At 36.6% G+C, this 16405-nt stretch overlaps 2 protein-coding genes across 3 annotated transcripts; one reads left to right on the top strand and one right to left on the bottom strand.

Moving 5' to 3' along the window:
* Nucleotides 1–6167: 6167 nt before the first annotated feature.
* LOC109217445 lies at nt 6168–6935 on the bottom strand. The gene is made up of 2 exons (XM_019381698.1): nt 6672–6935; nt 6168–6596 (listed from the first exon to the last, which is right to left on the bottom strand). The coding sequence occupies exons 1-2, from the start codon at nt 6933–6935 to the stop codon at nt 6168–6170; spliced, it is 693 nt and encodes a 230-aa protein (XP_019237243.1).
* Nucleotides 6936–12488: 5553 nt separating this feature from the next.
* On the top strand, nt 12489–15667 carry LOC109217450 (zinc finger A20 and AN1 domain-containing stress-associated protein 8-like). Of its 2 annotated transcripts, none has more exons than XM_019381705.1 (2): nt 12489–12718; nt 14799–15667. In XM_019381705.1, the coding sequence occupies exon 2, from the start codon at nt 14812–14814 to the stop codon at nt 15328–15330; it is 519 nt and encodes a 172-aa protein (XP_019237250.1). In that variant the 5' UTR covers nt 12489–12718; nt 14799–14811; the 3' UTR covers nt 15331–15667. The 2 variants fall into 2 exon arrangements, with proteins under 2 accessions (XP_019237250.1, XP_019237251.1); XM_019381706.1 differs by having other exon boundaries at nt 12692–12718; nt 14784–15667.
* Nucleotides 15668–16405: the final 738 nt, after the last annotated feature.

Here is a 16405-nt window from a genome sequence, read left to right as displayed (position 1 = left end):
CTTCCGATCTGGGTCAGGGGCGGGTAGTTTAGGAATTGGATCGGGTAATTTTTGTGTTGAGATTGGGTTAATTGGGGGGTTGATTTGGGCTATAGTTGAAATGAAATAGGGCTAAATATTTAAATAGCAGCTTTTCCTCTTTTTATTTTATAAAAAATAGTAAAATGCTTTCTGAAAATAAATTAATGGTGCTAAATTAATTAATAATATATAATTATTAGATTAAAAATACTGGAATCAAAATTTTAATTATAAACGCAATTAATTCTTAAAAAGGCTAATATTGCAATTATATGCAATTTAGCTTTAAAAATATTAAATAAATTTGTAAAAACGTGTAAAAATTACCTTAGCTATATTTTGGGATAAATATGAGAATAAAATAAATTAATCACCAAAAATGATAATTTGAGGAATAATTATTGGTTTTTGTATTGCTAAAATAGGGCATTAAATTGATTTAAAAATCTTTTAAAAATTAGAAAAAATACTATATCATTTGGACACACTTATATATGCATACATATGCTATTTTGAAAGTATTTTGCATATAAAAATATACAGAAAAAAATTGGGTGTCAACACTGTGCTGCCTCCTTGTTTGTACATCTGAGCATAAGGCAGTGTTTGTTCATCAAAGACAATATGCCTGGACACATAAACTCTCCTGCTAGTTGGATGATAACACCTATACCCCTTGTGAAGACTACTATAACCAATGAACACCTAAGGATATGTCTTGGGCGAAAATATATTTTTGCCTTTCAAATATTGAAAACATCTACAACCCAATACCTTCAAACTATTATAGTCTGGATGTTCACCAAATAATTTGAAGAATGGTGTCTGCATTTTGAGCACAGAGGATGGCAATCTGTTTATCAGATAGACTGCAGTTAAAAAGGCTTCAACCCAAAGAAATAGAGGTAACTTGGCATGAAATAGCATTGTCAAACCAGTCTCTACTATATGTCTGTGCTTTCTTTCTGCAATGCCATTTTATTTCAGGTGTATTTGGACATGAAATGTGCTTCACAATACCACAATTGTCCAAATGTTTAATGAAATCAGTTTTACAAAATTCTCCTCCACCATCACATTGGAAAATCTTTATATTCCTTGAGAATTGGTTTTCTGCCATTTTTTGGAGCTTAAGAAATGTTTCAAAGAATTCATACTTTGGTTCTCAAGGGATAAATCCAGGTATATCTGGTATTATCATCAACAAAAATAACATAATACTTCATATGTTTGGATGATTCAACAGGAGCAGGACCCTATAAGTCACAATGAATTTGCAACAAAGGTTCTTTCTCAATCTTATTTCTTGAATCAAATGACAATTTACATTTTTTTCCTAGTTGACAGCTAACACGAACAGTAGGATTCTTATTCCAACTACTAACATTAATGCACTTATAGTTATTTAAAACTTTTATTGATCTAAGGTTTGGATGTCCAAGTCTTGTGGGCCAGATACTATCTGAATCCTTCCAACTTTGTATTGCTGTCAAAGCCTGCAAATTGTTATCCTCTAATGCATACAGTTCATTCTTCTTAGATCCTTTGGCCAGCAGCATCCTTGTTTTCTTGTCCTTTACAACAAAATCAGAATCAGAAAACTCAATTGTGCAGGCATTGTCCTTTGTTAGCTTACTAACTGAGATAAGATTCTTCTTAAGTTCAGGTACTACAAGCATTTCATTTATTTTTAATCCAGACATTTTTGTACTTCCAACATGTGTTATACCAAGTTCCGAGCCATTTCCTACTACAATTCTGTCCTTTCCTTTATAAGGTTTGAATTTTGACAGACTACCTGTGGAGTTTGTCATGTGAGTGGTTGCACCTGAGTCAACATACATGTTCTCATCCTGATCTTTCTCATTTTGCAGGTTCATTGTGGCAAGGTCTTGAGGAAGGTCTTCTGTTGCCTGATAGGAGAAATCACACCTATAGAATCACTTAAGAGTCGTATGATTGTTCCTTCTACATATCTAACACGCTACGGTCTCCTTCATTTTCTATTGGTTTTGATTCTGAGTAGCCTGAGTGCCTTGATAATTGCCTTGACCAGCAAGTCGAAAACCTCTTCCCCTGGATGAAAATTTCTGATTTCCTCTTCTCTGTGAGAAACCTCCACGGCCTCTATTTCCATTTGCTCTTTGCACTTGAAAAGCCATGTTGTAGTTTGTCTGTTGATTATCTTCTTCATCTTCTCTCATATCAAATCCTCTCATAGCATATACAAATTGATTCAAAGTGGGATAAGGAGATTTGCCTAACATCACAGTCCTAAAAGTCTTATATTTAGGACATAATCCTCTGGAAAAGTTAATCACTTTGCTATCTTCGTCCACAAGCTTGTGTATGGATGCTAAACAATTACAGATGTTCTTGAACTCCTTCAGATATTCATCAGTTGTTCTGGAACCAAGTTTGATGTTCTACAACTATTGTTTGAGTTGAAATTCCTTATCTTTTGTTGCCTGAAGATAGGTTTCCTCAATGATGTCCCACATTTCCTTTATTGAGGAACATCCAACAATCAGGTACATACTTTCTTCTGTCATTGTACCTGAGATCCAACTTCACAGCAAGACATCCTTTTCCTCCCAAGCATTCATCACTTCTACACTTTCAGCAGTGGTTGATCCTCCACCCACAGTCACAACAGTGCTTGACTCTGTTTTGCCTTCTTTGATAAAACTAGTCAGTTTCATGGATTGAATCAATTGCAACATTTGGGTGCGCCAAATAAAATAGTTTGATGGCTTCAACTTGATTAGGCATGAGGCAAGGAGGTGGTGAAGTGAGGTAGTTGAGAGTGTGGTTGATGGGGTTGGTGTTTGGCTTGATGAAGAGGAGTTTGTCATTTTTTTGAGATCTGGAGTAGAGTTGCGCAATGGAGAGCTAAAGCTCTGATACCATGTAGAAACTTGTTATTTTGGAGAAGAGAATAGGCTTGTATTCAGTATATTATAATGAGTACATTAAGCCTATATTTATACTCACAAACAGATGACTGCCTAGATGTTATACTCTTCGTAGGATACATTGAGTTCTACTCTACCTCAAATACAATAAGATCTTGGATAAGATCTTGTATCTTTATCAATATCAATTAATAATTAACTAGATAGGAACATATATTTCTAACTCTTATCCATATCTTCAACAGGGGGAAGGGGTGAGTGAGGACAGTAGCATAAACAAATATTTTTCTAAAAAATATTTTCTACTCTCTAACCAAACACTAAAAAATATTCCTAAAAAATATTTTCTGCTTTCTAACCAAACACTAAAAAATATTTTCCGAAAAAAGTTTTTCACTCACCAACCAAAGAAGGGAAAATAAGTCATAAAACCACTCATTTTTCATGAAATTATTTTTTAAGAAAACTTTTCCATAGAAAATATTTTTCTTCGTACCAAACACACCCTTGGTCTTAACATATTTTCTTCTAAGCTCTTTGATATGACAACCACTCTGTTGAATCAATATGCATTTAATGACCATCCATCATTGTGGTGGGGTAGATATGATACCTAAAGATCTATAATTCGATCTCTGAAAAATTAAGATAATATAGAAAAATTCTATTGTTACGTAAAAATCGTAAAAATGATTCCTTACCCGAAATCTTTTTGAATAAACCAAAAAAGATCATCAATCTATCATATATTCTTCATACAAAGACAATCAATGTAAATATGCACAAAGAATTTCGTATTCACGCAGGATCCGGGGAAGGCCCACACTCTAAGGTGTGTTATGTAAATAATCTACTCTAATATAGTATTAGTGACTGCTTCAACAGCTCGAACACGTAACCTATAGATTACACGAAGACAACTCTACCGTTGCTTCGAAGCTCCCCTACATGGATCTCTAGCTAGATAACTATATTTACATGAAAACATGCTTAAATTGAGTACAAACATTACTACCTACAAGTTAACTTTTTGAGTTTATTCTCATTTTAGAATTTGTGACAATTAAAATGGGAATTAGGCTTGAAATGACAGTGAAGCTTTCCTTCTTTCATTTTTCATCTTTGTATTTTGTTTGACTCTTTGGTTGTTCTTGTGCTCCAGATATTGTACCAGGCTACATATCCTGCATTAGGCAAAATAGCACATTTTCGGATATAGATATAGTTGAACAAAAAAGAGTTGAATAATTATTTTAAATAAATAATTATATTTATATGTATACAGTAATATATTTGGACGAACTTAATGAAGTTTCTACATTCATCGTTGCTTCTGTTTTTACCACACAATGACAAAATCATATTTAAAGTTGGCATAAACCTTCATAGTAAAAATTTACTCATATCGAGTGTCTATACTAAATTATAGTAGCATGACATGCACTCGAGCAAAAAATTAACTCAATCAATTATAGTTTATATATTTTCACTTTATAAATTACTTGTTCATGATAAGTTGATATGATTTAGCGTGTATATTCAATACAAACAAGTTTTTATACCATAACCTTTTTACATCCACAAAAGTACAAACTTTTTGTTAAGAGATTGAGACCACCATAGTTGCAAAGAAGCTCAAGGAAGAAGGAAGAGGGAAAATGGAATTCTACCGTTCCATTGATTTTCGAATGAATAACAAGAGGAGTACATACTCTGTTATATACACATCTAACCGACTACAGCTTTCTTAACTTACAGTTGTCACTACATGATTGGACAGCTAGCTAACTAACTAACTAACTTTAACCACCTACTTAACACCCTCCCTCAAGCTGATGGTTTGAAGATTTCCTTCAATCTCAGCTTGGACATTAAGTGATCATGTTGCAGTCTTCCTAAGCTCTTGGTGAGAAGATGAGTCTTCACAACACTATGTATGATTTTCTCTCGTACGAAATGATAATCAATGTCTATGTGTTTGGTCCTTCCGTGAAATATTGGATTAGCTGCAATTTGGATTGCAACTTTGCTGTCACAATAAAAAATCAACTGGCAGATTCACACCAACCCCTAACTCTTTGAAAAGTCCTGTGAGCCAAGTTATCTCGGCAACTGTAGAAGCCATACTTCTAAACTCAGCTTCAGTAGAAATCCTTGCAACTGTGTCTTGTTTCTTAGATTTCCACGAGATCAAGGCATTCCCAAACTTAACTAGGTAGCCTGTTATTGATTTCCTGGTCCGTAAGCACCCTCCCAATCCGAGTCACAATATGCTTCCAGCTTATCTGATCCTTCTAAAGGCATCAGTAAACCAAGACCTGGAGAAGTTTTGACATATTTCACAACCCTCAAGGCAGCTTCCCAGTGAGACTGCTTAGGCTTGTGCATAAATTGACATAGTACTTGTACTACAAATGCTATATCAACTCTGGCTATTGTAAGGTATAATAGCCTCCCTACCAGTCTTTCATATGCACCTATATCATCAAACAACTTGTCTTCACACTCAGGTAATCCTACAACAGTATCATACTCAACAGATGTAAGCTTCAGGTTTGTCTCTAGAGGTGTTCCAGCAAGTTTAGCACCTGCAAGTCCCATTTTAGATATCAGCTCCACATCATATTTTCTTTGACTCGTAATAATTCCACTTCTGGATCTTGCAAGTTCTATTCCCAGAAAGAACTTATGTTCTCCTAGATCCTTTATTTTGAACCTGAGTTTCAGATCATTTCTAGTCTGAGTGATCAGATCTAGGGTGCTCCCACTGATTATCAGACCATCTACATATACTAACACTACAATAAGCTCAGATTGAACCTTCTTTGTAAATAGGGAGTAGTCAAAATGACTTTGAGTGAAGCCCAACTGCACCAGGGCATCAGTCAACTTCCTTTTTCATTGCCTGGGTGCCTGCTTCAGGCCATACAATGATCTGTGAAGTTTGCAAACCTTGTGAGACCCTCCCTGGCTTGCAAAACCTTGAGGCACATCCATGTACACCTCCTCTAGAAGCTCACCATGCAAGAATGCATTGTGATCATCCATTTGAAAAAGAGGCCAATGCTTGGCTGCTGCAACTGCATTTACTGACCTTACAGTCACCATTTTGGCTACATGTGATAAGGTTTCTGTGTAATCAAGCCCTTCTTTTTTACTGTAACCTTTATCCACCAACCTAGCTTTGTATCTTTCAACCTCACCTGAAGCTGTATACTTTACTTTGAACCCCTATTTGCATCCAGTGGGAACCTTACCAGTATGAAACTTCACTATAGACCAGGTGTAATTATCCTTTAAAGCTGAGATTTCAACTTTCATAGCTGCAATCCATTTGGGATTCTTGATAGCTTCAGTATAGGATTGTGGCTCCACAATAACAGAATAAGAAGATAGAGCTTTGGCATAGGAGTCAGACACATTCTTATAGCATTGTGGTGAAAGAGGATAGGAGCAGTTAGCTTTGCCTTGAGGATTGGTAGCATAATCTTTTAACCAAATAGGAGGTTTACTAGTTCTCCCAGATCTTCTAGGAGGTGAAGTTTCTACCAAATGATTATTGGTCGTAGAGGTCTGGTAAGTAGAATGATCATGAGTAGATTCAACTAATGATTCTGGCTCAACCTCAACAGCTGCTTGAGTGGATTGGTCTAGACTGTGCTGAGTTGGTTAAGTAGAAATAGGAGATGATGTAGGAAAAGCTGAGGATAAAGAAGAAGGTGTAAGAGGAGATACAGAGGTATCATTAGGCAATGACACTTGAGGTATGTCAATTGCAAGAAACAAAGAAGGTAGAGAAGCTGGATGTTGAAAAGGGAATACATTTTCTTTGAACAGAACATCTCTACTTACTAAGAACTCCTTGGTATGGATGTTGTACCCCCTGTATCCCTTTTGAGTCATAGAGTAGCCAAGGAAAATAGCTGGTGAGGCTCTAGGTGAAAATTTGTCATCCCTTTTTACATCAGTCACATAACCTAGGCAACCAAAAATCCTCATGTGGACCAAGGAAAGAGAATGACCAAATAATAGTTCAAGGGGAGTCTTTCCTTGCAACACTTGTGTTGGCAGTCTGTTAATGATATAGACTGTAGTTGATACACATTCCCCCCTTCCCCCCCCCCTCCCCCCCACCCAGAACCTTAGCGGAACACCTGCTTGAAACCTCAGTGCCTTGGATCAATTAAGCATGTGTCTATGCCTCCTCTCAACTACTCCATTTGCTGTGGAGTATAGACACAAGAACTTTGATGAACAATACCTAGAGACTGCAGCAATTCTGTCATCTGTGAGTTAAAAACTCACAACCATTATCTGTTCTCAGATATTTCACAGTACAAGAATAGACAATGACAATAATCACTTCAACTTTAGAGGGCAACAAGAAAATCCAGGTAAACATGGAATGATCATCCACTAATGTGAGGAAGTACTTCTTCCCATCATGAGTAGGTATCATATAGGGAACCCAAACATCAGCATGAAGAAAATGAAAGCATGCAGTAGAAATAGAAGTACTAAGAGGAAATGTAAGTCTTGTTGGCTTAGAAATAGGAGAGACAGTACATTGCTTAGTCTCACTATTACACTTTAAATGTTGAAAATAGCTTAGCTTTCTCAGAACATCAATTGGCACATGACCTAACTTCCTATGCCACAGAGATACATTTGATCTATCATCCTTTATTGAAGGATCTTCCAATATTTGACTTGTTATTTTCTCCTCCACTTGATTGATCTTTGTTGTCAGATATGTAGATGTAAAGACCTTCATCCTCTTTACCAATCCTCATTACTCTCTCATTGAAGAGATCCTGGAAAAGGCAGAAGTCAGGATAGAACAAAGCTAAGCACCTAAGCTCCTTTGTTAATATTGAAACAGATACAAGGTTATATTTGAAGTCTAGTATGTGTCACACATTGGTAAGTTTCTGGCCTTGTAGCACACTTGTCGATCCTATATGACTACACTTGCTATTCTTCCTCTAGGCAGTGTACTCTTCCAATACTGGATTCATCAACAGTCTTAGATTCTTCTAGAACTTTAAGATACTTTACCATGTGATTAGAAACACCTGTATCAACTATCCACCTAACCTCAACTTCAGTAACTATAGAGGGTGAGATCATACCTGCAGATATAACATTATTTTGTTGATCACCTTGGCTTGTAGAGGTGATACTATACTTGCCTAACAAATACAAAATCTGATTGTACTGATCAACTATAAACTGAGGTACTCCTACAATTACTCCTTGGCCACCCTGACTAGTTGAAGTAACAAGCAAGCAGATTAGCTCCCTCATTCTCTTATTGTGCCGGCAGGCCTGGGCGAACGAGGTAGGGTTAGATTAGATGGAGGAGGACTGCGAACTTCCGTCCCATGAAGCGCCAGGGAACCATGCATTCCTCCCGGGCTGGGCTCTCGCGTGTCCGGGATCCGATCTGGATTTATTGTTCAAAAAGCGTAAGTCAGATTTTTGAGAAAATACCTTTCTGGGTTGCTTTTGCTTTTCCAGCATTCGCCCCTTCAGTAGCCTTTTGCGCGGGTCCTGCTCCTGCGCTTCCTGACCTCAACGAGATTCCAGGCAAACTAATCAACCAAGACTCAGTCACGACCTTTGTAACCTCACGGCCACTTTCTTAAAGTAAGGCTACTCTGCTGAGAATGTCCTACACAATTAGCTACAGCCTCAAAGCTTCCATTACTAGAACCAGTACTTGTCTGAGCCATTGTGTGTTGAGAAGCATCGTTACGTCCAATCTTCCTTTTTGGCTTGAAGCCTGCAGGTTAGCCATGAAGCTTGTAGCACGTATCCCTTGTGTGACCCTTGTAATTGCAATAGTCACAAAATAGATTATTCTTCTTAGGCTTATAGCTAGTTGAAACTTGAGGAGTTCCTTTTCCACAGATTATTGTTGATCGATGACTACAGAAGCTGTGAATCCCTCTGGATGTCCAGTGTTCAAATCAGCTGTGTCTGAACCCCTAGGTGAGCTGTTTTCCTCAATCGCCATTGATGATCGAATCAAGCTTGGTGAATTGATTCACTAGAAACAGAGATTCTACTGTTCTAAGACAATTCAAATCCTAACTCGAATGAATTGATAACGAGCAGAAATGAAAGAAGAATTGAGTTGTATCAACTAAAAAGTGGTTCGATTAGCTTGATAACTATGAGAACGACGGAGCTTGAATCGATTACGTCGGCTTTGATACAATGTTAAAAGATTGAGACCACCATAGTCGCAGAGAAGCTCGAGGAAGAAGGAAGAGGGAAAATGGAATTCTACTGTTCCATTGAGTTTCGAATGAATAACAAGAGGAGTACATACTATGTTACATACACATCTAATCGACTACAACTTCCTTAACTTACAGTTGTCACTACATAATTGGACAGCTGGCTAACTAACTAACTAACTCTAACCACCTACTTAATACTTTTCTACTACCCTTAATGGGAATTTTTTGAGGAAGAAAATGACAAAAATCCATTTGTGTTATAGAATAAAGACTGTAAAGTAAAGACAAGTATAGAGAGAAACTGATATATTATTCGAATTCAAACTGATGTACATAATGAACTAAAATCTCTTCTATTTATAGAAGAAAGGAAGCTGCTGTGTAAGCTGCTACTATACCAGATATGGTTAATCTTCTACTGCGAGTAATGTTTATCCATAACGGAGTACTGAAAGGATAAACTCATTGTACCAGGTATAGATAATCTTCTACTGGAGGTAATTTTATCCATAACGGAGTACTGAAAGGATAAGCTCATTGTACCTGGTATGGATAATCTTCTACCCGGGATAATATTTATCCATAACGGAGTATCGAAAGGATAAGCTAATTATACCTGGTATGGATAATCTTCTACCGGAGTTAATGTTTATCCATAACCGGGTACTGAAAGGATAAGATTACTATACCCGGTATGGATAATCTTCTATCGGGAGTAATGTTTATCCATAATCGGGTACTGAAGTGATAAGCTTCTTCAGGAGGCTTATTTCCAATAGAGTACTAAATAGATAAACATATTTACGGCGGAGTCCCATATGGATAAGCTTCTTTAGGAAGCTTATTTACAACGGAGTATTAAATGAACATCCATAATATAATATATTTATAACACTCCCACTTGGATATTCATTAAAAGATAATGTGCCTCATTAAAACCTTACTAGGAAAAACCACGTGGGAGAAAATCCTAGTGAAGGAAAAAGAGTACACATATTTAGTAATACGCATTGCTAGGTGTCTCATTAAAAACCTTATAAGGAAAACCCCATGGGAAAAACCTTAGTAAGGAAAAATTCGCGTATTTTACTCCCCCTGATGAAAACCTTGTTTCAAATATTTGAGTCTCCGCATTCCAATCTTGTATACCATCTTCTCAAAAGTTGAAGTTGGTAAAGATTTAGTGAATAAATCTGCTGGATTATCACTTGAACGGATTTGTTGCACATCAATGTCACCATTTTTCTAAAGGTCGTGTGTGTAGAATAATTTTGGTGAAATGTGCTTCGTTCTATCTCCTTTTATAAATCCTCCCTTCAATTGGGCTATGCATGCAGCATTGTCTTCGTATAAAATTGTGTATCTTTTCTCACATTCCAAACCACATTTTTCTCTAATAAAATGAATTATTGATCTCAACCATACGCATTCCCTGCTTGCTTCATGAATAGCTATTATCTCCACGTGATTTGAAGAAGTAGCAACAATAGATTGCTTTGTGGAGCGCCATGATATGACAGTACCTCCATATGTAAATACGTACCCGGTTTGAGATCGAGCTTTATGGGGATCAGATAAATAACCTGCATCTGCATAACCAACAAAATCTGCATTATCTTTGTTAGCATAAAACAAACCCATATTAAGAGTTCCCTTTAAACATCGCAATATATGCTTAATCCCGTTCCAATGTCTCCGTGTAGGAGAAGAACTATATCTTGCTAGTAAATTAACAGAAAATGTTATGTCAGGCCTTGTAGCATTAGCAAGATACATTAGTGCACCAATTGCACTGAGATAGGGTACTTCGGGACCAAGGAGTTCCTCGTCCTCTTCTGGAGGTCGGAACAAATCCTTATTCACTTCAAGTGATCGAACAACCATTGGTGTACTCAATGGGTGCGCTTTGTCCATGTAAAAGCGTTTTAAGACCCTTTCTGTATAGGCAGATTGATGGATAAAGATCCCGTCTGCTAAATGTTCAATTTGCAGACCAAGACAAAGTTTTGTCTTTCCAAGATCTTTCATCTCAAATTCTTTCTTAAGATATTCAATTGCCTTTTGGAGCTCTTCTGGAGTTCCAACATATCATGATCAGTAATATTATCACCACATAATTTCAATTAGGAAATAATTCTGAACATAGCAGAATTATACTCACTTATAGATTTAAAATCTTGTAGCCTTAGATGAGTCTAATCATATCGTGCCTGTGGAAGAACGACCATTTTCAGGTGGTCATATCTATCTTTTAAACTATTCCACAGTATGACTGGATCTTTAACAGTAAGATATTCCATTTTCAGGCCCTCATCAAGGTGATGGCGTAGGAATATCATTGCTTTGGCACGGTCTTGGTTTGATGCCTGATTTTTGTCTTTGATGGTGTCTACCACACCCATCGCATCAAGATGAATTTCAACATCAAGCACCCAAGACATGTAGCTTTTGCCCGATATATCCAGGGCAACAAATTCAAGTTTAGAAAGATTTGACATTATTTAGGAAAAGAAAGTTCTTACCTCAGATACTTTCGAAATATATGCTCGAGATGGTAGAGTCTCGTGCTGATAACGTGTTATAAAATAAAGACTGTAAAAAATCAAGTATAGAGAGAAACTGATATATTATTCGAATTCAAACTGATGTACATAATGAACTGAAATCTCTTCTATTTATAGAAGAAATGAAGCTGCTACTATACCAGATATGGTTAATCTTCTACTGAGAGTAATGTTTATCCATACCGGAGTACTGAAAGGATAAGCTCATTGTACCAGGTATGGATAATCTTCTACTGGAGGTAATTTTATCCATAACGGAGTAGTGAAAGGATAAGCTCATTGTACCTGGTATGGATAATCTTCTACCGGGGATAATGTTTATCCATAACGGAGTATCGAAAGGATAAGCTTATTATACATGGTATGGATAATCTTCTACCGGAGGTAATGTTTATCCATAACCGGGTACTGAAAGGATAAGCTTACTATACCCGGTATGGATAATCTTCTACCGGGGATAATGTTTATCCATAACCGGGTACTGAAATGATAAGCTTCTTCAGGAGGCTTATTTCCAATAGAGTACTAAAGAGATAAACATATTTACGGCGGAGTCCCATATGAAAGCTTATTTACAACGAAGTATTAAATGAACATCCATAATATAATATATTTATAACAATTTGAATATACTTTTTTTTTTACCAATTTCTGAAATAAAGGGGCAAAGTGGAAAAATAAAAGAATATAAGTAAAATTAATTGAGGGAGCAAGACAAATAGGAATCGAACACGACGCACCAAATCAGCAAAGAACGTTCGTTGGCAGAGAAGCAAAGAAAAAGACTTTCCTTTTCCTTTGAGCCAAAACTAAAGCCAAAAGCTTTGAGAAGAGGGCAAAAAAGAAGAACCCCAAAAAAAGAAAGAAAAAAAAAGGTCCAAAGCCAAAGGCAAAATAATAAATAAAGAAAACATCTTTCAAATTTCATATCATCACAACTACAACAACAACAAAAAATCTCTCTCTTCAGGTCAGTTTCAAAGATCTCATTTTTTTCTGATTTTTGATGTTTAATTTATTTTCCCCCCTTTGTTTTGAAAGATCTATGGATTTTTTCGAGAATTAGGTATTATTGTTTTTTCATTGTTGTAATTATGGAATTAATTGTTTTGTGAGTTGATTTGTTTGTTGTTTAGAGATCAGCTTTGCTGGGTGAATTTTATTTTGGGGGATTTATTTCTTTTTGTTTTTGTTGAATCATTATAGAGAATTATTTGATATTATGGTGGATAAAATGATTGTCTGTGGTTTTTTGAGAAGGGTATCACATAAACTATTGAAAAATTGAGTCTTTGAAGTTATAATTACAAAAAATATTGAGTCTTTGGAATTAAAGTAAGAAAAAAAATTGAGTTTTTGGTGTTATAATTACAAAAAAAAAATTGAGTCTTTGGAATTACAATTACAAAAGAAATTGAGTCTTTGCTTTGGAGTTACAATAAATAAAAAATTGAGTCTTTGGAGTTGTTTTCTTCATAATAATTAGGTATCTTTAAGGATGTTGAAGTTTTGTGAAACCTCTTTTTGTTTACTTGGGTGTTACCTTGTTTTTATATGCTGTGGGATTGGAAAAATTGGTGCTTTTTGCATTTGTCTTAAATGATGTTGAAGTTTTATGAGTAACCTTTTGATTCCTTCGGTTTTATGTTGCTTGTACGTGCCGTGGAGGTGGAGAATTGCTTGTGGTTGTATATTGGTCCTATTGGAAGCTAGAATTAGGCATATTAACTCTCAAAGTAAAGCCAAGTTGTTGTTTTTGGCTTTCTACTTTGATAGGTTCTGCTGTTAGAACATATTTTTTGTCAAATTGAACATGTGAGATGAGCCTGAACATTTTAAAAGACGGTGTTCAAATAACGTTTGAGTATAAGTGTGATAATGTTGCTTGTTTTGCATTAGCATAGTTGTGAATTTGATCCAGTTTTAAGTTTACACCAGACATATTTTGGCTTTCGCGACTTCTGTTGTGCCGATCTTGCACTTCACTAAATTTTATTAGTCAGTTTCTTTTGATTTTTACAAGGTTTTCTGTTGGTTGTATCTGATGCACCTGACTGTGTTCTCTTTATCTTGTGTTCTTATGTTGTGCGAAGAAGGGCTCCTTCTGAGGATTAGTTGAATAATCTTGTTTAGACATAGTGTAGTTACCTAATTTTGGTAAGATTTATGCTCGTTTTTGTAGCTGGCAGAGGGGAGGAACTTTTTTCTTCTTCTTTTATATTGTTCTTTTCTCTGAAAAGGAAGGTGCGGGAAGCTTAGTTGTTTTATTGAAGAGGTGAAGTGAGTTTAGATGGGATCGTGGTGCCTAAATGCAGACAATTAAATCTAGGTTCAGTCTGTCAGTGATGTAACACGTTGATTTAAAGTGCTATGAGAGTGTTATAGGGCAGTGTTATCAAAGGCGTGCTTAAGCTTGAGAGTGTTATAGGGCAGTGTCATCAAAGGCGCGCTTAAGCTTGAGAGTGTTATCAAAGGCGCGCTTAAGCCCTGCAGCGAGGCTCAAAGCATGTTATAGGGCAGTGTTATCAAGGCTCGCTTAGCGGGCGCTTCAGTGTTGTCATCAAGGCTCTAAGGTATATTTTTCCTTGCCAATGAGCGTAATCCTGAAGAAGCGACACTAAACAATTGATATTTCACTTTATCATAAATTTTCTTCAGTTTCTTTGTCAATATATTTGGTATTCACGCTTCTAGATATTAGTCTTGGACTACACGTACATATTTGTTGATACATATATTGTGCGAAGAAGCTGCCTCAAAAGCTAAGGATAGGGCACAACAGAAGCAAAGGCTGATCTATATAAGCAATACCAACTAGTTGGATTAAGGCTTAATTATTGTTACACTTAAGTTAGAGTGTTAGATCAAGTGTTCATTAGGTGCTCTTTTACTTCGGTTAGAAACTCATATATTCGTGTTCGGATACATGTGAGATTAAGGAAAATTTGGTTTCAGAAAACCTCGAATTTGTCTTGAAATACAATTTTTTTCCGTTCAGGATTAAGGCGTAGTTTCTTGTTAATGTTTATCTGTAGATGAATCTTTTGCAGGAAAGTTGACGATATGGAGCATGACGAGACAGGATGCCAATCCCATCCAGAAGGCCCTATCTTGTGCATTAACAACTGCGGTTTCTTTGGAAGTGCTGCAAACATGAATATGTGCTCCAAGTGTTACAAGGACACTATTTTGAAACAGGAACAAGCAAAGCTTGCAGCGACATCAATTGAAAACCTTGTGAATGGATCAACTGCTAGTGAGAAGGGGCCAGTCGTTGTTGGCTCTGTAGACGTGCAACCTGCCGCGCTGGAAACAAAATCTGTTGTCGCTTTGTCATCACCTCCATCTTCAAGTGCTGGTGAGGCTGCTGAATTGAAGGCTAAGGTGGGTCCTAGTCGGTGCAGCTCTTGCAAGAAAAAGGTTGGTTTGACTGGATTCAAATGCCGCTGTGGTAACCTCTACTGTGGATCACACCGCTACTCAGACAAACATGACTGCCAGTTTGACTACCGCTCTGCTGGTCGTGATGCCATAGCGAAGGCCAATCCTGTTGTGAAGGCAGAAAAACTTGACAAGATCTAGAACGGGTTATTGGTCTCAAATTTGGTGCTTTCCTTTTAGTTCAAAGAGGACTTCCTCTGATTGGCTACCTATCACAGGAAATTTGAAAAACATCTACAGGCGGAAGAACTCCTGTTCATTGTCATAGGTAGAATTTGTTTGTTGACTCCAGTTTCAAGTCTTTGTATGTACTGGTTTGGTCAATATGAATTAGGTTTGTCATGTGTCATTCTTGTTCACATGGCTAACATCCATGGAAATTGTAATTTGGCAATGTAAATTATTCGCATGGATCTTCTATCTGGCTTCACTTGTTCCAATGTGTAGTGTGTTATGTGTTATCTCTAACTTACCTTGCTTTCTTGGTGTTCTGCGTCGCTTTTTATCTTTTTAATATACCTGTTTTACTACTGGATTTACCTATACAACAACAACAACCCAGTATAATCCCAACAAGTGGGGTATTGGGAGGGTAATGTGTACGCAAACCTTACCTTGGGTGTTAGAGAGGCTGTTTCTGATTCGATTTACCTATAGTGGTTATTTTAGTGTTTATGTGTGGCATGTGTTTTGGGCTAATCATGTTTTGCGAGTGCACATGAGTTTGAATAAGCTTGCTTTTCAGTTGGTTGTTGTTTAAACTGATGGCCAGTAGCTAGTTTCACAGCACGAACCCGTGACCTATATCGGGCACTTAGTTTTACAGAAACTCGACGGAAATAACTTGTAAATGTTGTTGTATGAGCTGATTCTTTCTCGGATTCTGGTGAATGATAGTTCAGTAGATTGACTACTGTGGGGATAGGTGAAAAGCTGAAATAATCAACATGGGCAATACTTAAAACTTAAATGAATGGATCAGTGGCACATTTCATGCAACTATAGTTAAGTGAAAAAATTGCAACAAGAGACATATTTTGGATCATTGGTTAGGTGTAAATAACGAGTGCATGTATGATTTTCCATTATAATATTTCTTCGAACAACTTTACCTGTGTGAGTTTGCTCCCATTGCCGGTAAAGTAAGAAAGGACACGATTGGCCGACATCGAACTTAAAACTGGTCAATTTATGATGAATTTTTAATACCTCCTAG

This window comes from Nicotiana attenuata, unplaced genomic scaffold (genome assembly GCF_001879085.1).
Source record: "Nicotiana attenuata strain UT unplaced genomic scaffold, NIATTr2, whole genome shotgun sequence".
NCBI lineage: Eukaryota > Viridiplantae > Streptophyta > Magnoliopsida > Solanales > Solanaceae > Nicotiana > Nicotiana attenuata.
This window is presented reverse-complemented; position numbering and strand designations above follow the sequence as displayed.

What these genes read in the sequence shown, in the direction of transcription:
- LOC109217445 (XM_019381698.1), bottom strand. Translation starts at nt 6,935, where the DNA reads ATGAGGATTTTTGGTTGCCTAGGTTATGTGACTGATGTAAAAAGGGAT. An exon ending in CATTGCCTAATGATACCTCT is followed by an intron (nt 6,597 to 6,671) that starts GTATCTCCTCTT and finishes TAACCAACTCAG; the next exon opens with CACAGTCTAGACCAATCCAC.
- LOC109217450 (XM_019381705.1), top strand. Translation starts at nt 14,812, where the DNA reads ATGGAGCATGACGAGACAGGATGCCAATCCCATCCAGAAGGCCCTATC.